The following is a 25299-nucleotide window of genomic DNA, read 5'->3' on the forward strand; positions in this document are numbered from 1 at the left end:
AGTGAGAGAAAAAGTGAGAGAGAGAGAGAGAGAGAGTACCAGTAAACACAAAAAGCGTTAAGAAAGTTAATAATGTTGCAGTTTGATTTACAACTATCCCTAAAAAAATTGGTAATAATACCCTTGGGAAAACTGGCCGCTGGTTGAGGCAGAACTTTTTAATGTTTTTTTTTACATTTTGAAGTTATATTCATAATTAATATATTTTCATTAAATACTTTGTTTTTACTTATATATCTGGTCTGCTACAATGCACATTGTGAAAAGTGCTGTAAAAATTACATTTAATTTATTCCTTGATTGGCTGAATTTAAAACAATATAAACAGTTTCAAAGTAAGAACATCATTTTACTGCACATGCACGTTTTTGGGGCCAAAATATAACTTCTGCTACCCATCTGCGAAGAATATAGTCCCTGTAGATTATTTCTGAAAACAAGCAAAATTAAATAACATAATAAGTAAATTACATAAACTAGCATGTTCAAAGTAGACAGTGTTATTTTGGGTTACCAGTAGAAAAAACGTTCCTTGGCTTAACTTAAATGCTACAAAGTTACGCGATCCATTCGACAAATTGTTCATTTAATACGTAGAATTAATATACAATAAAACTAACACATTGTTTATTAAATTAAATTTGTATACAATGAAATAAATATAAATATAAATATAAATATAAATATAAATATAAATATAAATATAAATATAAATATAAATATAAATATAAATATAAATATAAATATAAATATAAATATAAATATAAATATAAATATAAATATAAATATAAATATAAATAATATAAATATAAATATAAATAAAATATAATTAGTTATATTACTAGCCACTTCCCAGACTGATCAACAAACAGACCAGAAATTAACTTCTGGCCAGGCGTGTAATACCTCTGAGATTTTGAATTGAACAAATCAAGCTTATTTTATCACCATTAAAGGGATAGTTCACCCAAAATTTTACATTTTGTCATCATTTACGCACCCTAATATTGTCCCAGACCTGACTACGTATCTGTGCTGTGATGAACATAAAGGACGATATTTGGAAGAATGATAGCAATTTTTGATTCTGGGACATCATTCACTACCATTGTAAAAAAATTATATTATTATATGTAAAACACAAAATGGGGTATTTTGAAGAATTTAGGAAAGCGAATATTTCTGATGCACCCTTTACTACCATTTGAATATTTCCTACTATGGCAGTCAATGATTTCCCAGAACTGAAAATTGCTAACAACAAATTGAGGGTAGGTTCACAATGACAAAATGTTCTTTTTTGAGTGAACATCACTTTAAGGTTTATTGCATAACGGCATTAGTTTCCTGACAACAAGACAATTAAAAATAATTCTTATTTTGGGGGGCTATGATAAAATGCCCAGATCAGAGGGTGTTATAATGTTATAACATACAATTATTCCATTTACAGATTCCTTTCATGAAAGGCGTATTCAGAAGGGATTTAAAAGAAATCTATCTTGTCAAGGCTGTTGCACATACTTTACATTCAATCTTTAGAGACAAAAGAATACATTTCTTTCCCTCTGACAGTCATGAAACAGATATTTGGTTGGTATTAAAATAGTAGTAATAGAAAAGAAGCTTACAATATTTTAGAATGTAGAAAAAAAAATCTGAACATACTGTATATGTTAAATTACTATGACCAATTAATGTCAAGCTGTATGTTTTATGTCTATTAGGCAATATTTGTATCTTTCATGATTTTCATTTTGCTTCTCACTTTGTGCCTTCCAAATAAGCTCTAACCTCCGATGTGGACCGATGTGTCATTTTTTGGAGGATCTGTTGATCTGTTATGTTTTTAATATCTGAGAATGAGCTATTTATCTACACACATCGCAGGTCCCATTGCATGGAATTCTCAATGTTGTTTCTATCCCTCAACAGATGAACTGCTCTACAGAACGTTTTCCGTAAATATATGTTATCTCAAGCGGGATAAAGGCAGAAAAGTGACAACGGCTGCATCCAAATACCCCCACTTGCGGTCTTTGCACTTAACCACTTTCATGAGAAGTGTTCTAGTGGGAGTGAAGATCCTAAATGAGCATGTAGTACTTCTAACCCGATGGGACACACTTAGCGAGTGCAAACATGTCATTAATGTTGTGTTTCTAATAATGTGATAAAAAGCAGTTTTACAAAATACATAAGGGGCTGTATCCACGGAGGCTTTCTTTGTATTGTATCAAATCAGCTGAACCCCAAAAAACAATAGAAAAACACGTTAGCCAAACATAGAAAAAATAAAGATATAACCTTAAAAGTAGTGGAATAACTTGCACTGGAAAGGTGTCCGCAACATCTCGCAACGGATTTATATGCAGAACATGATCCATGATGGGATACACTTAGCTCTGAATACCACTCCGAAGCGGTTTTCAAGAGGGTATAGTGTGCGTCAAGGCATAAAACAGATCAAGTGGGCAATCCTAACATCTTAATCCTCTTTCAACCTTCGTACTGCTTCGAAAGGCAGGGGTGCAGTGAGTGGTTTGTTTCAAATCGCAACTTCACAACAGGATGCTGCTAAAAATGACACAATGGTCCTTTAACATCAGCACAAAATAAAATATATTGCCATAACACAACTCATTGTATTGAGAACCGGGTTTTAGCAGCATCTGGAACTGCCGAATGCGGTATCTGTATAGTCATAGCCAGTGCGGATGATTGAAGGCAGGGACTGATTTGCCAAATTCATGAATATACCCAACGAGGTCAGGGTTTAGAGTTACATTCAAGTCATTTAAAGGCATGAAGACATTATGGTCACACGAAAAACTCAGTGCCTTGTGAAGCTGATGAAAAATCATTATGATTCATGAAATATTTTTTAATACACATTCGGTTTAATTATTCTACATAATTATGCTTTATTAATAACTATATAACTTCAATAAAGGTTTGTGGAGAGTAAGCGGTGAGAGAAAGGTGTGGCTCATACTTTGACAACAAAGAGCAATATGATCTCACAGCACATAAGAATGTTTATTTCAGAATCTTTAAGATGTTTATTTAAGTTGTCTATACTCTTTTAGTGTATGTATTCAGCTAAGTATATAAAAGAAACAAAAAACAAACACATAATACATAATGCTAAATGCTCTATAATATACAAAATCTGTGAGACTGAATACATAAGACATCATGAGGGACCATTCACATACTTTACTTTATAGTCTACATTATAGTTGTGGTTTACTGTAACTGTGAATGAAAGAGTCATTGCAAATCCGTTCGGTCTCTGAGTTCAGATATGGTATAGACATGTTATAAACTAGATTTGCTTATTTGGTCATTTTTTCAGTGAATGTCATCTGTAAGAATGCAAGTACAGAATGCACAAAAATTGCATATTGCTTATAAACTGATATCTCTAAAACACTGAAGCAGTTTTAAAAGTCAACTGTAACACTAAAGCATCTTATTCAAATGCACATTAGTTGTCTTATGATAGATGAAAGATCCTATGTCTTACAAGAGAGAACTCCCATATCAAAGAAGAAAGTCTTTTAAATGCCCACTATAACATCTTTGGATGCCAAAATATGCTCCACTGCAATATCAAAATAAATACACTGTGCCTCTATAAGAGCACAAAGCTTAGAGGGTCCTTTGTTCCAGCCGTTCTTCCAAAGACAACGTCAGCTGAGCGGGGTAAAGGCCTAAAGGGTCTTCCCTGTGGAAGCAGTTCAAATGTCCGCTTTTATTTTGTCCAGAGAGTTATCCATTTTTGACAGAGTCTTTTTGATGCGTAATGCTGTGAGTCTTGCTGATGGGCTCTGATACCAACATTCCTTCATAAGTTTAGAAATTGATGTGAGGGTCTGAAAGATAAGAACAAAATCTCAATCAAGTGAACTCGGTCAAGAATGAGCCAATAGTCATGAGAGCTGACTGCACTGATGATATACTGTGCAACAGAGAAAGTGTTTTTTCAGTAGGCGTAAGTTTACCATATTTAGACATAGATTTCATTGAAAGACTGTTATCCATCCATTTTCTACCGCTTTATCCGAACTACCTCGGGTCACGGGGATCCTGTGCCTATCTCAGGAGTCATCGGGCATCAAGGCAGGATACACCCTGGATGGAGTGCCAACCCATCGCAGGGCACACACACTCACTCATTCATGATAGACTGTTGTTTCTTATTTATTTATTTTTAAATACAAATTAGGAAAAAGCACAGAGAAAGTCTAAGTTTGTTCATATCAAAGAGACTTTGCATTATTCTCTTTTTATTTGATTTGGAATTTGTTTTAAAATTGCAATTTAGTTTTGTTATTTGACATAAAAATATTTTTCATTTACAAAGAAATGTGCAGCATTTGAGAAATAATGAAAGGGCACTTGTTCCTTTCAAATTGTCTCACAGATTCTAGGGCTGAACGATTTCGGAAAAAAATCGTATTGCGTTTTTTACCAATATTGTGATTGCGATTTTTTTTATTCATTCATTCATTCCATTAAATTTTTTGCAAATGTTATTATTTGTTGTTTAATAAAATAAAAATAAAAATAAATACAGACTCTGTTTGTAATTTATTAAAAGGGAGAATTGAACCCTAATCTAAAGTGTTACCTAAAATGTATTTGCACTGTGAATGATACAACATTATGGTCATCCCATAACCCTATATATGCATTAAAAATGTTGCACACTTTTACATGAAAAATAAAATAGTCAATAATGATAGATCTATATAGCTGAATGGTTCTGGAGAAGTGTTTGAGCTTATACTTACAGGATCTGAGAACCATCTGTTTGGGATGTTGGGTCTCTGTTGGTCTGTGCATATCACCTTTTTCATATCCTCAAAGCTGGGGTCGCTTGGCACTACATCATGGAATGGTGGCTTATATTCTTCTACAATACCTGCACAGTCCAAAAAAAAAACTTTAGAAACATTCCCAGAAAAAGCGATTAACTATAACCATCAATATGTGAATTACACAGGTCATCAGCGGAAATGTTAGCTTCATCCAGACTGCCAGCAGCACTGTCTATATATAGAGCCTCTTACACGGCATGGAGCAATTGGGGTCCATTTCAGATGAGACATATGGGGGGAATCAGCCAGCCCCCATTACATGACTGTAATGACCACTTTTGAGTGATGGGGCAAAGTGATAAAAACTCACACTAACAAAGTGTGCAACTAAATGCGCAGATGAACATTTTCGCCCATTACTTTCAAGCTCACGCATACAGGAGGAAACTGTAAGTGATTCTGTCCAATCTCAGGAAATGTGTTATTGCCAGGGCTGTACAGTGTGACATATATGTTGCAAATGCTAAGAAAAGAAATCAGTCTGTGCAAAGAATAAATGTAATAATGTAGCAAACGTGCGATACTGTTTGGCAGGTGCATTAGACGGAGCAGATTGTTTGTGTGAAGTGCATTTGTCGTTGTTATTGTTTGTGTGTGAGGTTAACTAATGGCACACCACTATTTATTTTCAGTTTTTGCAATTAAAACTTGTTTTCCGGCTGCATCGAGTCCATTGATCTAGAGCGCTATGATCTGCGCGATGTGGGAAAACATGGAAGGAATCACGAAGGTGCAATTCTAGTATGTAAATATGTCCACTGCTTGTACTGCGTGTCTATGAGTGAAAGAGCTGCAAACATGTTACAAGCGTGACACTCGTGTATTTGGATCTTACTATATGATGAAATGAACACATAAACTTCATCCACAGAGCTGTTCGTAATTTATTTTATGAGTGTTTCATTGTTTGAGTGGAGCTAGTGTCAAATACTGAAACTCTAGTGTCTTCGAGACCACCCGCCAAAATAAAAGTCATCTTAATTTGGACTTGTAGTAAACACTATAGTATACTTTATGTATTTGAAGCTTACTATAGTAAATATTATAGTAACAAGAATTTTAATGCAATTTAATGTAGTTAATACTATAGTATACTACAGTATTTTATGGACAAATGTATTTACTACTGTATTGTAAAGCATGAATTTGGGGAAGACTTAAATTATATTGCCCTATTTTATCCATTTGTATAACGTTACTGTGCTTTTTTCAGTTACCTGTATATTTATGTGATTAAACACTTGTGTTTTTTAAAGATGATAACATTCGTATACTTGTGCTACAACTGTTTAGCCTGTGCTAAACTTCAAAGCTCTGTAGCATCGGTGCTATGTGCAAAAAAAGTTAACGCACAGCCCTGATTATTGCCATGATTTTTAGAGTGTTTAAGTGCACATTGTTAGATTGCCGAGGTGTTTGCAGGGTTGAAAAAAGAGCCCATCCGCAAGCCTCAGTGTATATACTGTAGTTTGGGTCCCTCCCTTAAAGGAATAATAAAAATCACCAAACAAATCTGATCATTTCGACACGTACTAGTTAAATTCTCAAAAAGCCACTTCGAGGTCGTGTCAGTGGCACAATCAAGTAACACGCTTTCTGAACAAAGAACAAATTGATTATAACAATATAAGAGGTAATCATTTGAAAGGAACAAGGCTAGGGCATTTTCAACGTAAAGGGTGTGAACGTGAATCATGTGCAAAGACATAAAAAACCAGAATGTACCGTTGCTAACTGTTCTTCTAGCAATCTCCCACAGCACAAGGCCAAAGGCCCAGATATCAACTCGTTTGTAAGACTCGAAGCAATCCATCTGAATGGAGTCGTCTAGAACCTCAGGAGCCATGTAGCGCTTGGTCCCAACTTTAGGGTTGTTGCCCACGTCCAGCTCATTTGTGTCTTGAAAATGCATCACAGCCAGACCTGAAGAAGACAAACAGGTTGACGCACTTATCAGTATTACAGGATGTACCAGAAGCTCTTGAAAACACATCTTTTCACAACACGCATTAAACATCAGAGGGCTGGCCTTTAGTTTAGTTAGTTGTGCCGTTTTTAAGCTTAAATCAAGTCACTAATGGTCTGTGCCAAACGCTTTGGAGGTGTGATGCCGAACAAACAGTCAAACTGCGGAATCATCATCGTGAGAGGCTTGGCATAAAGATGAATTAAGAGTGCTCTTGAGCAACTCCTCTTCTCTACGGTGCCCTCTACTGAGGATAGACAATACAATAATGCAACTACCAGTCAGCTCAGAAGTTTAAAGAACCTACGTGACAACATATCAAGAAAAAAAAACACACTCAAAAATGTTCTAGATCTACACAGAAAACATTGAAGTAAAAAGAGCATTGCCTTTATAGGTTAAAGGTGCTCTATGAAAACACCTCTCGTGTTCCAGTCTATAAAAGATTTCTCAGATTAGTGTTAGATGAAAAGCTAGCTAATGGGTTTTTGGTTAAGGTTTTAGGGGACGATTTCTCCTAATAAGAGCTTAATGTTGCGGAAATGTGCCCAGGAGCTTTCGAGTGAGTCAGAGTGGATTAAATAAAGAAACAAATTAAAGTGAATGGCCTCCATGAGCAAACAACATGCTTCTGTTTTCTGCTTATTTGAGTGAAAGTGGCAACATGTTCAATAGGTTTAATATTGAGGGGAAAACAAGTGACCGGGGCAACTAGCTATTAAAGAAAAAAGAACAAAATGTTTACAAATTTTTAATAGATCTATATATTTACCCTCTCTTAGGCGGAACCACATTACAGCATCACATTGTCAATTTATAATGGAAAAGTTTAGGTAAACAAAAAATGTGAACTTTATAATGTTTAAGAAAAAGAAAAATACTGGACAACGGTGTGGTTTTGAAACCTTGTATCTCCATATTTCAAGATTTTAATTGAATTGTCGTAAATCATTTTCAAAAGTCACTGTCTATGTTTGTCATTAGGTTTTGCAAGTATCTAACAAATAAAAAGTGCTTGTCAATTTCTACAACACAGTATTTAATCACTCCATTTTCTGAAAAACAGCAAATTTGGACGCGCAAGCTTTTCGGAAGTACAGCAATGTTATGTGGTTTGTTTCTCACATATTTTACGTATGTTAATTTTAACTGTATGTCTCGTAAAGTCTTTGCACTGATCAAAAAGATTAATTCAGTTCAGAAGATTAAAATAAACAACTGTAATTTCTTAAGTATTTTAGTGTTGTAACAAATAACAATCATTTTTAGGGATGACAACATAAAAATGTTTTTAACTGTGATACTGGACCATTCGCATTGAAAATGCTATGAACACTATGGTATAAATTAGGGTTGTCAAACAATTAATCGCATACAGAATAAAAGTGTGTACATAAACTTTTATTCTATTATTTTAAACTGCATAATATATGTCTGTGTACAGTGCATGTATGTATATTTATTTATATTTAATTTATATTTCTATATTTGACTTCCCTAATATAAATGTAGTTTGTTAGCACTATTCATCATTTTTTAAAAATGAATTCATTAGTTAAAAAAAATATAGTTCATATTTGGCTTATGGTAATATGAATTTTTAATTTGACTGGCATATCAATCAGTCATGTGTACAATCTTACCGAGGTCAGCAATACAACACTGCCCGTTCTTGTATACCAAGATGTTCTTGCTTTTCAGGTCTCTGTGGGCAATAGCTGGTTTTCCCTGAGTGCCAAAGATCTCCACATGCAGATGGGAAAGGCCACTGGCAATGGACAGTGCCATCCGCAGGCAAGCAGGAGCATCAAGCATGCTGATTTGCAGGTAATCATAGAGCGAGCCCATCTCATGATAGTGTGTGATCAGCCATAACTGTGTGCTGGAATTACGTGACGTCATATCCGACGCAATGAAGCCTGAGGAAAAAACAGTACAGTTATGTTTTGTACAGTTCAGCCGCAGGATAACGGAAGCTAGACATCAACATTAATAGTGCTGTCAATATGGTTATCGCTCTTAAACAAATGCATCGATTGGTTTCAGAAGATCTTTGTAAAAACCACAGGGTCGTGTCCAGCAATTCTTTGATCGATGGATGCACTTTTTGGAGCTTTAAAAAGTCGACGCACAATCAGTCGCATTCTACAGCTACAAAGGAAATGATACGTGGTATTATAACTTCGACTGCATTATTCTTCAAGAAGAGAACAATATTCAGTTAGGATGCCTTGAGGGCGAGTAAAACATGGGGAAACTTTGATTTGCGGGGATATATCCCTTTAAAGGGTTAAAAAAACATTTTTTAAAGTGTAATAGAGGACAAAAGTATTGCAATATCGTTCTGTGAAGCGGATTAAAATAATACAAAAATGCTACATTCAAAAAATGTACTTGAAAGTTGCCTTTCATAATTAAAATGTGTCTAATAGTCAAACAAAGATGGGACCTTTGTTTAAATAAAATTCGAATAGAATAGAATTTAGTCATGGCGTTACTGCCACGTGATTGGCTGATCACATACTTGTGTTATGATTGCATCCGAATTCAAGTGTATGTTAAGTACATACATTCACGAACAGTTTGCATTTGTATAGTATCATTTCTAGATGTTCCATTACTTGCACACTGGTTATAATTTAAACATTGAAATTTAACATTTATTTAAAAACTTAACATGATATACAAACTTAAAGCCAGCTTAAATTGAAGTGGAGACTGTGTTTTGTTTGTGTAATTGTTCATTTACCAAGAATGTTCTCATGTCGCAGCAGCACGGTGTTGTAGATTTCTGTCTCTCTAAACCAGGATTTCTCATCTCTCGATGAGAAGATTTTCACAGCCACGCTCTCCCCCTGCCACTGACCCCTCCATACCTCTCCGTACCGTCCCTTACCTAACACAAAAGAGCAAGTAAGATGAGCACTGACAAAAAAACACCAGCAACTAGCCAACAGAACAAAATCTTAAAACTGTGAATATTACGACACATACCCACACACTCGTTTAGGGTAATCTGTCTAGCTACTGTCCTCTGCACCAGAAACGGCAGTCCGGAGCCACTTCCGGATGTACATGAATGGTCCAACAGATCCTGGTACATACACAAAAGAAAACGATTTGATGCAGTGAATTTTTATTGTTCACTGGAGCCCTTTAGTAAACTCGAGGAGCGCACTAAGCAGCCTGACACATCCTCAACCCTTACCACAACATCCCAAAAAAGACATGGAATTTACAGTCTCAAACCACAAGACTTAAATAACCATACGTATGCTTTACGCAGAGACGGATTTCAGGAGCAGGAACGCTAAACACAGGGAACTTTAGACATTATTCTTACACACTCACCAAAACGTGGACTATATATATAGCAAGCTGTACCTTTTAACCTGAAGAAACCAAACATCACATTTAGCATTGTTTACTTGTAACTTCTCTCTCTGCACCCTCTTGGAGTTTTAATTCTACTCGGGCAAACATTTGACTGCTTAATATTTGCTTTGGTTGCCAAGACCTCTGCAAACAGCTTGACAAAGATCCAAAAACATCAAATGAAGGGTGAGCTCAGCAAACACATGCCACAATGCTCATGGATTCACAAGAACACTTAAGTGTTTCAGATGTAGCAATGTGAATTAATCGTATGCTTAGTTATTCAAAATAAACTGTGTGCATTTTAAAATCCAAGAAACAAGAAATCAAGACATCTTGTTATTAAACCATTATAAACAACATAATACGCAATTAGAGCTTAAAGGTGTAGTTTGCCTAAAAATACAAATTCTGTCATCATTTACTCACCCTTAAATTATTCCAAACCTGTATAAATGTCCCTGTTCTAATAGAGCTAGCTTTTATCATTTTCTTTACAAATACTTTGTAGATGGTTTCATGGCATTTTATTATTTATATTTATTAAACACTTTTATGTTGTTATCAAACTGTATGGTAAACAACAATTGCTTATTAATATGATAGAATAACAGCTGATCGCAGCTAATCGTAGCCTTGGTAAAATATCATAATGTTATCTTCTTACCTGATAAAAGATAAAATACCTTTTCTAGGGCACTTTGAAATTTCACTAAATATTTGCCCACAAAAAAAAACATTTCAGTATACTATAGTTATCACTTATAAACTAAAAAAACTACAGTAGTTAGATACTTTGAACCATACAGGGGAAAAAATCCATAAAAATTAATTTATGTGACTTTTTACATGACTTAATTGTTTATAATTTTTATAACAAAAACCTCAAACAAATATGTCGATCTTGTCCTGCAATTCCAATGTATCATTTTTAAAGTTATTCAGAAGTGTACACTTAAATACTTTAGGATTATAGATAGACAGATCGTTAATCAGTAAGTATGTAAGAATACTGTGTACATTAATATTACCGTTAAATGCAAGTAGTGCAGACAGGTGTTGAAAAAGTTATTTTCTTAACAGCTTTAAACAGATGTCCAAGTAAATATGTTGTGAGACTGAGCTTTAAATACATGTAATTCTCTTCACGCACATACTGATCTCAACGGTAGAGAGTAAGAGAAAACGGTCCTTTTACAGTTCGACTGAAAAGCAAAAATGCTTATATGATTGTTAAATGTGTGGATACATGTAATCATATCTTCATTTTGTGTGCAAACAAAGCTTTTGCTTTAATGGATGCAGAATATTCAATGTAATCCATCCTTTTTTTCTGAAGTCTGTACTGATTTAGACAAGAAACTATTGTGATTTAGTTGACCCATGACATCATCTAAGGGGCGGGGCTTGTGCTTATGAAGGCTCTCAAAGAGGAGTTGATTCCTTTATTGCAATCGATTCCGACCTTTGGAATCGACTCTCGATTCTTTTTCTTTTTCTCGATTCCCGGCACTAGTGTGTGTTAGTTTGCCTTACCGCAAGTGTGCTGTCTCCCACATTAGACGCAATGAGACCATCGATGGTGCCATATTCTGCATCATGCGCTGTCAGACGCTCCATCTGGTGATGGTGGATATGACGGAAGATCAGGATGGCCACAGCAGACAGGAATATTAAAACAATAACTGGAGCCACAACCACAGTCACCAAAGTTGTCATACTGTACTTAGGGCCCTCCAACACTTCGAGAGAAAAAGAGTGAGCGAGAGAACGGCACAATTTTACTCATGGATCATGTAATTTCCAGCATATTGTATTATATTTTTTTCCAAAAGAGTGGCACAGGGGCCAAACGATGTTAGTAGTTACATGTGTTAAATACCACACTAAAGCTTTAGTAGCTCACATTTTAGTTTGTTCTGTTTCAAACAAATTGAGAAGCGGAAAATAATATTTAGTTTGGATCGGTATCAATGTAAGCAGCCATATAGTGTGTTTGTGTTGTATGTCAGTGTTACCTCGTACAGGAAGTGCCACAGTAAGGTTCATGTTGCACAGATGAGCCTGACAGCACTCCACGATCTGGTCAGGTGATGGTGGAGTTTTGCAAGTCATCCTACCCTGCTCATACTTCTTGAAACAGCCCTTTTGAGACACGGGTGTCCCATCACTTAGAGTCAGAGAGGAAAAACATTGCTGTCCCATACAGCGATCCCCTGTGACACATGAGCGGCCCTCACACATGCACTCATACTCTGTTGGCACCATCTTCAACTTCTCGTCTGGGACAAAGAAACACAAATGTGTCTTTGTTAATTTAGCATCTGGTACTAGGTATATTATATATGATTAAATTATTTCTAAATCATTTAATAGCAAACGATTTTTCTTGCCACTATTGCTAAACCATCGTTTTGGGACAGTTAAAGGTAAATGATGCCATTTTGTCTTTGGAATGGCGTTGTTTTTACATATTGAAAGTTAAAAGAACTGAAAAAAGTTCTTAAAGACAAGGCACTTCTATAACTCACCTTTAGCAAGGGCCTCTACAGTGATGTTGGCATTACACAGGTGTCCAGTACAGCAGCTGATGACGCTGTCTGCAGGTGCGTCGCAGGTGGTCTTATTAAAACAGCCCTTTTGAGAGTGCAGTGCGCTCTCTCTCATCCTTAGAGAGGCGTAGCACTGTTCACCCCAACACGTCCCACTTACACACCCCTCACACACACACTGGTGCACAGATGGAAGGGAGAATACAGCCACCTCTAAAGAAAAACAAATCATGATATGATATGATATGATATGGATCTATCATGCAGTCACGCAAAAAAAATAATAACAGACTTGAAGTTGCTTATTACAACAGACGAGTTTAAGGGATGGTTCACAACAGACTGAAAATTCTTTCATTGATTACTCACCCTCGAGTCCACAACCGTAGTTGATGTTCGGAACACACATGAACCTTTATGAGGTCCGAGAGCTTTCTTACTCTATACAGTAGTCCATTAGACAACAGTGGTTGGATCTTAATCTTATGAAGCGATGAGAATACAACAACCTCTCTTCCATTTCAGTATCCGATGCGAGCCCATGAGAGCATGCGACGCCTGCATTTCCCCAATGATTCATTCATAAACGAAGAAATAGTGTTACTGTGCTCCTTTTTATGACATCGTACCACTAACCAAAACCAAACTTATTAGAAAAACGTACAGCAGTGCGAGAAGAACATTCCAGTGAGGTCATTTTGAGCGAAATATAGGTTGAAACACATGGATCTATGGGGGGTCAGAAAGCTCTTCGATCTCATCAAAACTATCTAAATTTATATTACGAAGATGAACGAAGGTCTTATGGTTGTGGAACGACTCAAGGGTAAATGACAGAAATTTCTATCTGTTGTCAACTATACCTTTAATATGATGTAATCAGATACAAAATTATTAACCATTTTACAAAAATATATTTATTACTAATTATTTTCAATTTTCCAAATACTTATTAGAGGGTTATGGTTAGTTTTCATTCTTTGTTTATAGTGATTTCAATATTTTTTTTAGGAAAACTCTCCAGGTTAATAAAAATGTCTTCTTCCTAACCCAATAATTAAAAGAAATACATATACATACATATATATATATATATATGAAGAGTTTGGTGCCAAAATGAATCAACTTTTATTTTTTTCAAAAATCATGTTTTTGTTGTTATCACGTTTTTCTTGTGTTATGGCTTAAATCAAAACAAACCAATTTGATATTGATATTAATTGGAAATCATAATAAAAAACATGATTTTTGAAAATATTTTAAAACGGAGTTATCGCATTTAGCAAACTCTCCATATAAACACACAATATGCATTAGCAGGCCAAACATTTAGGCCAAAGACTAAGAACCGTAGAATATTCATTTAACTCTCAAAAAAATCTATCATCTATTATTTGTAATTTCCTACAATAACTCAATGTCACAAATCAAAATATTAATCATTACATTTTTTTGCACGATATGAAAAATCTTGGTGTGTGAAAGCAATTATAGCCTGTGAGTCACCTGTGCTTGGCATCTCCATGGAAACATTCTTATTACACAATGTTCCCTGGCAACACTGCACCGTGTCCACAGAAAGCGAAGAGAGGGAGCTTCCACAGCGTATCGTCCGTTCCTCACTACCCACAATGCACCCTTTCTCCTGAAAGGCCGTTCCGTTTCGGACAGAAAATGAAGAGAAACACTGCTGGCCAAAACAGCGCTGCACATCACCACATGAGACCCCGTCACATACACATTCCACATCCCCAACGGTGCCATTATCTGCACAACAAAGAAACACACTTTTTTTTATATTTAAACACTGACATGAGACTGGTCAAAACAAAAACAGATACAACCAAAGATCGACTTTATAAAGAATTGAATTGCTATTATTGCTGATATAATAACATTGAAGCTACCGTGCTGCCATATTGGTCTCCTCAAACATACTTAATGTAGTAACTTATTGTTTAGTAGTGTTTAGTTCGGTATAGCAAAAAAGAAACGATAGAAAAATATATAGAAATATCTTTTGAAGACCTATACACAACTCTTACCTTTTATATGGTCAACAGGTGAAGACAATGCCATCCCCAACAGCAAAATCATCACACCACTCAACATTATAGACCTGGTGAAAAACAGAAAAGACATCATAATCAACTCAGAACACCAGCAAACAATACAACATCATTTTCTTCTATCAGGAAGTACATTCTTTTACCACCAATATACATAATTTGATCATTGAGATCCACCAGAGTCCCAACAGAAACATTGAACTCATTCCATTCTGATGGTTACACCTCAACAGCATTTTTGTTTACACTGAACACAAGCGGCTCGATGATCAATCCACAACGCTCAACGAGATCAGCACAAGGGAGCACTCGTAAAGAAAAGAGGGGTGAAACTGGAGCAGTGGGGTAAACTCGAGTCAGTGTGTTATTCTTTGGAGAAAGACAAAGCTCTACCTCCTCACACAAAGGGATGCTCTGGATTGTAGACATGCAAGTAGACCTTTCATATTCAAGACATTGACACATGACCTGTTATTGCAAAACTATTTAAAAGTATGCCTTCTCTACTGATAGGTGGCTTTAACATCCAGTTAACATCCTGCGCTGGCACCGGATCTGAGCACATCAATGTGACCGTATCAGATGAGCGGATAGTACAACTCAAAACATCACTAATATGGAATCAATTGTAACGTTGTTTATCGCTTTGCCCCTGAAGCAGATAAAAACTCTAAATAACATGGAAAATACCTCTCACCTTACGTCCTACAGGTAAAATATCTGAAACATGTCATCTGAACACATACCATATCTGCAAAGAATTTACAAAATAAATCACAATAGTGACGTCTTACCAGTTAATGCAACCCTTTCAGATGTTGGACCCAACTCTCAAAATCCCTGTCAATATCAGCTTTTGCTTAGCTGTCACTTTAGCTCTCCGGAGTGTGAGTTTAATTTGTTATTAACAACAAGCGATTCCCCAGATGTAATCAGAACTTAATAAATTGAGATGTTTACATGACTTTCCTCAGATGATCGCTTTTAAACACAGGCATCTAGATAATGATAAATATAAACTACTTTTATAAGAATGAACAAAACTCTGTCAGCCGCACCAGTGCCGGTGCAGCACAATCCACACACAGGTGATAAACTAGCCGGTTCCTCTCCTTTGTGTTTAGGAATGTGATGTAATGACACAAAGAGGTACTCCCCCAAATTCAAATTTCCTGCATGGGACGACCCGACAATGTAAATTATAAATCATTATTATAAGCTCACCGTTGTGAATCAAGGTGAGATCAGACAATCATTTTGAACACTGGTGATTCATTTCAAATTATTTTTACCCCAAGATTATCGCGAATTGTAGCTTTAACTGACTTTTTTTATTCTAATTTAAGAAAAGAGTTAGGAATATTTTGCATTCCCAGAAAACAACTTTGATTAGTCTTAGGGGAAATAAATAAGAAGAATCCAAATTGTCTAAACAAAAGCTGTCGGTACATTTAATATAGGATAGCTTCACAGTCTTCAAATATTTAAGGTAAGATGTTTTGTACATTTATTTGCTTGTTTTTAATGTGACGCATATTATAATATAATATATATATAAGTCTGAATCGCAATTTTGACTTGCCATTGATTAATTTTTATATTGATATACTAATTATAATGTCTTTTTGCTTTTTACGCTTATTTTGGGACCAAGTGACTCGACACGAAGAGGATCACAAATATTATGACGAGGTTATAATTTATTATAAAAAGATATAATAATTATAATAATATATGCTAGCTAACGTTAATGCAGTTTAACCTATCACAGAGTGTCATAAAGTCATAAAGTACACTGGATAGATAAATATACTGTTACCTCACAAGCAGGTGAATATCATCGACAAAGCTTCTCAAGAAAAATATGATTATGTTTTTAAGAGAATATTTAAGAACTTCATTCTTCGAGAATGAACCACCGGTTCTGTAGTGTTCAGAGAACCTCTCAATCGTTTAAAACATGCACAACGCAGTTAAAACATCTAGTCTCAAAGTTCCCCTGCTTATAAAGTGACAAAGAGATAGTCAATTAACATGCAGGCCAAAGAGAGAGAGGCAGACAGACAGACAGACAGACGTACTCATGTCTTGTGCTCAGACGTGCATGTGTGTGTGTTCTCCGGTACCCTGTCTGCCCTTAATGGTGGCTCTGAAACCTAATGGCACCCAGAGATCTGCCAACCAGCTTTTTATCTCTCTCCTAACCCCACTTTGCTCTCCCTTCCACTATCCTCCTCTCGTATTGTTATTCGCCACCAGCTGTTTCTGACAGCTAAATTACAACGCATGGAAAAATGATTGCTTCTCTCTCCTTTCTACTTTCAGACATTCAGACCTATGTGGACAAATTACACATTTTACCCTGCTGTGAAAGACCAGCTGCAGACGTCTGAGCAGAGACAAGGCGCACAGAAAGAAATGTAGATGTGGACACGATGAACAGAGGATGAAGGCTGGCTTCAAAAAAAGTAATAGTTCACCCAACTAATATATATAACATTTTAAACACGTTACACTTTCTCTGTGTAGAATCTCTCTGTAAACTCTTTCTATACTATGAAAGCCAATGTATTTCAACTCAACAGAACAAAACTGTTTTTACACATGTTAACACATTTACATAAGTGATCACGTACAAAAAAGTATACTTCGGGCTTTAGAAATATAAGTAAGCAAGATTTGATTTGTCCATTCCATCCTTCATGATAAAACTGAACCTCGGGTTTACTGACGGCTGAAATTAAAGGAATAGTTTGTCCAAAAGGAAAATTTTGCTCACCTTCCAGTTGTTACAAACCTATACATTTCTTTGTTGTCTTGAACACAAATGATATTTTGATGAAAGCTTGTAACTAAGCTATTTTGAGTCACTATTGACTCCCGTTGTAGTCTTTTGTCCTACCAAGGGAGTCAATGGTGACCCAAATGGCTTAAGGCTACAATACACTACAAGACTTTTGCACAGATTTTTGCACAGATTTTCTTGTTGCGGAAAGTCTGTGCCAGTCTGCAGATTTGATCAGCTAGTGTGTTTCTATCTGAAACTTTCAAAAAGTCTGCAAGTGTATGTCTAGTTTAAAAAAAATCTCTTCAGATTTTAAAGGTTTTGTAGTGTAATCCACCCATTAGTTATAACTTCAGTTTCACACACCAACTCAAACACATCCAGCAACAACCACAATCATAACTGGAATACATTAGAAGTAAACAGAGTCTAGGAGATCACTTTTGCTTTAATATGACAATCATCATGAGAGATAATCTAAACTGGCAAATCAAAGATATGCACAACAAAACTTTTTTTCCCGGAAAGCCGGCAGACCAGCAAAGCAGCCAATGCAAAAACAAGTGGTAAAAAAATGCAAAAACATTATATTGTTCAGGCCTACAACACATACACAACTGCCATAAAATGACACAAGAAAGATTTTGCATGCATACGTACATGCTTAAAATTGACAGGTTGATACACCTTTCCACATTCTCAACAACAAAAAACTATTAAGCTCCTTCTGTAATAAGCAACTGCGTAATGTACTTTCATTTTACCTCTGCTGTGGGCTAGCATTACTGATCTCCAGTGGACAGCACTAATCCCAACATGTTGATTCCAAACACTCCCATCAATTCACACACCACTACTCTAACAAAGAGCCCCATTCCGCTCACCATACCTGTCTGGACACATCCCCCACACACATATGCATTTTTACATAGCACAACCACTGATTCAAAGCAGCTTTACAAAAAAAAAATGTTTAATGGGTTTAAATCAGTCCAATGTTTTATAACATTATTAAGAAATTTAATTTAAAGATTCTAGAAAATGATGCCCTAATAGTGCCTGGGAAAAAAAAGGCTTGTTCGACCCCACTTGGCGCCACACAGACAGACTGCAGAATTTCATATAAAGAAAAGCTTAACATAGAAGCAAAGATGTGGCACTTAGAAATCAAGGAAATAAATGCACTTGATCCGTACGAGCATGTGAAGTGGTCTGGTCTCTTAATGGACTAATGCACAACAATACACGCCATTTTCACTTTCACACAAGATAAAAATGAATATAATCAGAATCGTCATCATTTTTTGTCTTTCATGTATTAACTATTACAAAAAAAATGTTTTAGCCAAGGTCTCCATATTGTCCTATGAAGTGACTGGTTCAAGCATGGTTCGATAAATTACAACTTTTCACCTCTGACATAATTTTCCTAATACATTTAAAAAAAGGGTCTATACAAGTAAATTGCAATGTTTTTTAAAAGCGCAGGAAAACCAAGTCCTCTGGTGTGACACCGTTTCCTAATTTTAAATTAGGTTATTTCACAGACAAGGTTATTTAGCTGAAGAAATGCTTATTAATTTTCTCCATTTTAAATAATACTTACATTTATTTTATCTTTTGTGATGTTGAAATTCAATGTCGTGTCAACAAACCACATATCTTCCCCGACATGTTTTCCCACCTTGTCCGGTCACATTTTCACATTTAAACAAGTTAGATATAAATCTCTTGAGGACGACCTTGTTGTTTACCTATTGCCTTGTTGGCTCTGTTCCGAATACGTGCAGGTTACCTGTCACTTGATATATTATGTTGGTTATGTCGGTTAAATACAGCGCATATATTCACTAATTCAATGTTATTTTAGCTGTGTGATACAAATGTAACATCCGCTCTTAATTCTACACTGAGTCCATCGCTGCTTCCTTGCCGTAGTGCCTCAACATGCAGCGTGACGTCACATTCCTAATCTCTACATATTTCTCCGTAAGCAGCCAGAAAGTAAACTAAAGGCGACTGAGGCAAATAACAAAAAACTTAAGAGGTTATTAAAAAAGCGCTAGGCAAGCTTCCATCTTTCTACTAAGGCTGCACAACATATGACGTGTTAGTCATTTTAAATTGTTTAGCAATAAAATGTAAACCACTACAGGATGCCAGCTTTTAACAGCTTGGTCTATAAGTTTCTAGTTAAACAGCTGAATTTAAAGTTATACAAATTCGAAAATACACACTAATATAGTATTACATAGATGATCAATCTGACTTCGACATTAATACTTATATAATACAATCACACTGGACCGAACACGTTGATCGCTGTGTATTAATTTGTTTACTTAACAGTTTTACCGTCGCATTGTTTCGCTGAGAAAGTAATGGGCATAGCGTGATCAGTCTGACTGTTTTAATGTGCTGTCTGTCTGTGCTTTGTCTACTCTTTGTTATGCTGAGAGCTCAGTGAGAATCCGATGGCTCCAGCAGAGGTGCGAGTCAAACCTTTAACTCCCTTCTGCATCACAAAGACACCGTCCAACAAAGTGTCTACTGGCCGCAATTTTGCGCCAACGAGTCACCAACCCGCAGCATTCAACCCCCCCAGAAGAAACCATCCTAACCTGTTCTTTTTTCCCAAACAATTAAAAATTTGTTTTTTTTTTAGATTTGACGGCTTTGACTCTGTTGGACGCGTCTTCTAGTGTACATTTCAAACATTAAAATACGCATATAAAAATGCGGACATTAAAAGTCATGTAAAAAAAAACGCGTAAAGCAAGTTCAGATTGAAACAAACGCCTTACATTTGAACAAAAGCCTACACACGATATTTTAAATGCAACGCCGAGTTCTTACCTTCACAACGTGCTGCGAACAGCTGGAAGATATAACGTGTACGTCTGTGACCTCGCTGCTGTCCGGTTCCGATCAGCGCGCATTCTCTTTTCACATCTATACACTAACGTACATCAACTTCTCGTGTATTGCTTACCATTGAACCAGACTCGCAATGGCTCCTTCCTGTTTTCCTGCATTTTGCGGGCGTCGGGTGTTTGGGACCGGCCTGGAGTAGGAGGAGCGCTCTCTCTCTCCCAAACTCCCAAACTGTCGCATCATTTCCTCTGTGCACATTCCCACAGCGACTTTGTAACCACAGCATTGCTGTTATGATCTTTTAGTGTAAAACAAAACGCGTTTAGGGGTTACATTTACGAAATATTGACGAAATATCTCAACAATTTTCGAAATAGTAAAATTAAAATGGATAAACTAAAGCTATAGCTGAAAAATGATATGCAAAATATGTAGATGTGCATTTACAATCAACTATGTTGTGAGGAGACTAGATGACACGTATAATCTACATCAAACAATTTGTAATGGTGCAACAATGTTGTTCTATCGGACACTTTGTACTGCCTGGATTTGAATACATTGAGAAAATTAGTGTGTTTTCAAGCATTATTTTTTATGTAGGCTCAAAATGTGCACTCTTGATGCTTGGCTGTTTTAAACTAGGTTGGCAAAGTGTAGTCAGAACCAACTGTTGGGTTATAATCTATGGTTGGAGTTATCCAATCATGTGTAAACAACCCAGAATATGTCCATTTAAAAGGTTATCACAAACGAGTTTCCTACAGATCCTCTCGCTCGCCACCAGAGGGCTCCTTCTCCCCAGTATATTTGATTCTCATTCAGGTTCAATAAGCTCCCGAGATCGTGAATCAGTGGATGCGACCAAATACCCCCACTTGCGGTGCACAGCGCGTGGATGCTACATGAAGGAAGAGCGCAAGTCTGTCCAATAGCTGTGTCCCAATTCAGGGGCTGCAACCTTTCAGGCCGCGGGCTTAAAAACAAGGACTTGGTTTTTAAAGCACACAGCCTCAAAAGTTCAAGAAGCGAACTGAAATGAGACGATCTAGGCTAGGGGAGGAATTCCTAATTGCGTCATTTGCGTCACCTGCTGCTCCTGTTGCGCGGTGCCAGCAGGACACAGCAGAGACGTTTCAATCAGTAAAATTACAATTTATTTTTGATAATATGTAGATTAAAACAGCCAAACGGTATATTAAATTAACCAACCTTACAAATTCATAAACACACAATAATGAATGAATAATGTCAATTAGAAACATCATATATAATATCAAAACACTGAAATTGACCGTTTTTGTGAATTACATACTTTTATTTAACTAAAATTTTGATAGATTATAAAAAAATTCAAGCCATTAAAGACGCGCAATGAATCTCGGGAAAGTCAAAGCTGTGAAGGATACATTTGTTCTATCCTTAAAAACCTGTGGAAATAAGGTTGCATAATTGGGCTGCTTTTGAAGCAACCTTTGAATCGGGACAGCCTACCAGCCTTTGGTCGCACTGCTGTGATGCAATCGGTATTAAAATGCAGCCTTCAAAGCACGTAGTGTTTTAAGACATTGGGACACAGCCAATGTCTTACAAATTCCAAAGGGCAGTGTGCTCCACGAACAGCCTCAGAAACTAGAGGAACTAATAAATCTCTCTCTCTCCGAGTGGAGGGTAGACTTAATCTTCGCCGTCAGAGGAAACTCTTAACCCACTCCTGTAGAACCCCCCAGAATGTTCCGGCAGAAGCACCCTCGTCCACGCTTCCCGACCCTGGGCCTATCCAGTTTGGTCCCATGCGCCTTACCTCCGCCCAGAAACCGCAGCGGCTCATCCAGGGCCTTTGTTTTTATTGTGTAAAGTCTGGTCATCTTATCTTTCTGTGTCCGCTAAAAGATCGCACTCACCGGTATAGCGGAGAGTCCTGGTGGGCGCCCTTCCTTGCACAAACTCTCCCATCTCACACCCCATGATGCCATGTACCCTAACATTCGAGGGCTCATCTCACGTCTGCGATGCCTTCCTGGATTCTGGTGCAGAGGGCATCTTTATTCACAGTGGAACGGCTCGCAAGTGGAACTTACCATTCATCCCACTACCCGAACCCATCTATGCCTGGACGTTGGCGGGTCGCCCTCTCACCACTTTCACCCACATCACACCCCACATAAGCCTTTTCCTATCCTGGTTTTTACCCGCAATAGAATTCGTTCTAATTCATGACAGCCTGTGGGTTGTTTGGATTTTTTTTCACGAACGAGGCTCAAATGGCCATCAAGAGGTTCTTGCATACTTTTCAACAGCTGGCAATTTTCAATGCACATTTAAGATCCAGTCTGTGAAAACCCAGCTAAAGTGATTTCTACTATTTCTACATAAACCCATCCTGCCAAAAAATAGAAACAATCACAGAAATTCTAGTGGTTTCTATAAAAATACCATTATTAATTATGCATACCATACATTTTTCCATTACAAAATAAAAATGTTTTTGGCCATATACGTATTCCTACATGATTTAATGGTTTTCTATGGACTTCCTGTCCACCAACAGAATTCAGTAGACACCATTATAGTTTTCATTCATTTAGTTTTTTCTATTTCATTAGTTTTCCATTTTAACCCTTAAATGTTCTCTGCAGGGTTCTATTGGGTTTTACAGCAGGGCAACAATGAATGTAAAGAATATTCTGTGAAAGTATCATATTTATAAAGGACCTTGACCACAGCACAAGACAGGAACTAGATGTAAATTGCAAACTCAAAGTCCACAACAACATAACAAAATGTCACAAGACAATTGGAAACACTGACTGGATCATAACAGTATAGCACAGTCATAGTTTGAAATCGCATGGGTCAGGACCCATCCCATCTGAGGGTTGTCCCCAAAATTCATCTTTATTGTAAATAATTTGATATATACACCCTAATAAAAAATTAACCAGGTTTTTACGTAGTACAAGTGTAACCTTTTTTGTTGTTGTGACTATGGGCAAAACCATGGTTTTACAACAGTAACTATCGTAACAACTATGGTTTTTGAGTAAAATATTAAAATTTGGATCTATCACAGTCAAAATTTCTTCATGCTTTACATTATTTTGTGAACAAAGTTTATTCACAAACTTTAACCTCATTTAGTTATGTATTATTTGTTTGAGCATGCAATCATTACATTGGATAAATGAATGCATTCGCTGCCTTTTTGGTTTTGTGTTTTGCTAATGTTACAGTAACATCTAGTAAACCTGGACTTTTGGACTAGAGACCACTATAACTTACAGGTCACACACATTTGACTGCACACAAACAACATGTTTAGTTTTCATGTTTCAGTGATTTGCAGTAAGATGTCCTTACTGCAAAATAACTGTTTGCACAGTATTTTTAAAGATTTTGTTGACCACACCAGGGCAAAGGATCATTCTCAAGGGCACATCATATTTGTTATTTTGAACTTCCAGTTTTACAGGCAGACAAAACGACAAAATGATAATCATGCTTGAAACACTTTAAGTCATAAATGTTGATAAAGTGCAATAAAATGATGCTGTAATTAACCCATGACACCTTTTTAATATTTTCACCTTAAATGTCAGTAATAACTTTAATCTACATCTTTGCAGTCTTTCGGTAATAAAACATTATCTAACCACTTTTGTAACGTGAAACGTTTAGATTAATAAGTAGAGTTGTTTTTAAAAGCAAGTTTTCATCATTTTACTTGTGTAACACTGTGTCCTGTACTGTAAACAGACCAAAGGTAATTGTACACAGACAACTCTGACATCATGACTTTTGGTTGAACATGATGATATTGTGTGTTTGACATCATGTTATGATAGATAGCATATGTTTTGTCAAGAAAGTAGTCAAGATCTTTTAAAAGCATTAAATATGTTTTCAACCATATGTAACTAATATATTTTTCTATGCTTTATATGTAGAAGTCTTTACAAATAAAATTATTTACTCACTGAACACACACTGAAATCGTCTCCTTTATGTTCAAGATTTACTTACTCCTATAATTTAGAGACTAATTCAATAAACATACAAATAATCTGAAGTGAAATTATGATACAAGCGAAAGAACATGAGTTTCTAAAACAGAAATGTAATTCATTTAAGTCTACTGTAGTTTACTTTACACGGTCAGACCTGAACAATGTTTATTCTACTATTGGGTTTTGCCAAGTCTATTGATTATGTTATGTTCCAACACTAGTACACACTCTCGAACTGCTCAGAATCCGAAGCATGAAATGTGTTATTATCATTCATTGGTTTGCTGTCCCTTTAAATCACCAACATTGTCACAAACGTTTGTACAGATGTGGATAAATTTATGTAAATGATCTACTATGTCATTAAACCTTTAATTTAGCGTATGCTCAAATTCAGAAATTGAAGTTTTGTAGACACACAATTGGGCCCACATATACATTTCTTCAAAATATGTCAATTTTAACTATTTTGTAATGGTTATAAAGTTGATCGTAAAAAGCTGTAATCCAGAAAACTGATTTAGCCTAGTAACTTGAGCTCAAATTTAAAGTTTCTTTTTAGATCTGAGGTTGTATGTTGTTAATATAAGCATACATATTCATATGAATATTCAAAACATTTTTATTTTACAAGGATAAACATCTTTGTCCAGAACATGAATTGTTTATTAACATGTCAATGTGACTTCAGGAGGAGGTGGAGACAGGTGCCACACCTCTCTTCACAGCCAATAGATGCACAATGAGGTCTATAAGGGCCAGCGTAACATAGAAATGTTGTAACT

General features: G+C 36.2%; 1 protein-coding gene across 2 annotated transcripts; it reads right to left on the reverse strand.

Annotated features, from left to right (window-relative positions):
* Positions 1–3020: 3020 nt before the first annotated feature.
* LOC130427401 (activin receptor type-1-like) lies at positions 3021–20704 on the reverse strand. 2 transcript variants are annotated; one of them, XM_056754857.1, is made up of 12 exons: positions 20626–20704; positions 14825–14898; positions 14286–14546; positions 12759–12992; positions 12246–12509; positions 11764–11969; positions 9847–9946; positions 9602–9748; positions 8496–8771; positions 6612–6809; positions 4800–4930; positions 3021–3878 (listed from the first exon to the last, which is right to left on the reverse strand). In XM_056754857.1, exons 2-12 carry the CDS (start codon positions 14889–14891, stop codon positions 3744–3746), a joined length of 2019 nt encoding a protein of 672 aa, XP_056610835.1. In that variant the 5' UTR covers positions 14892–14898; positions 20626–20704; the 3' UTR covers positions 3021–3743. The 2 variants fall into 2 exon arrangements, with proteins under 2 accessions (XP_056610835.1, XP_056610834.1); XM_056754856.1 differs by having other exon boundaries at positions 20490–20696.
* Positions 20705–25299: the final 4595 nt, after the last annotated feature.

Source organism: Triplophysa dalaica, chromosome 8 (assembly GCF_015846415.1).
Source record: "Triplophysa dalaica isolate WHDGS20190420 chromosome 8, ASM1584641v1, whole genome shotgun sequence".
Classification (NCBI taxonomy): Eukaryota; Metazoa; Chordata; class Actinopteri; order Cypriniformes; family Nemacheilidae; genus Triplophysa; species Triplophysa dalaica.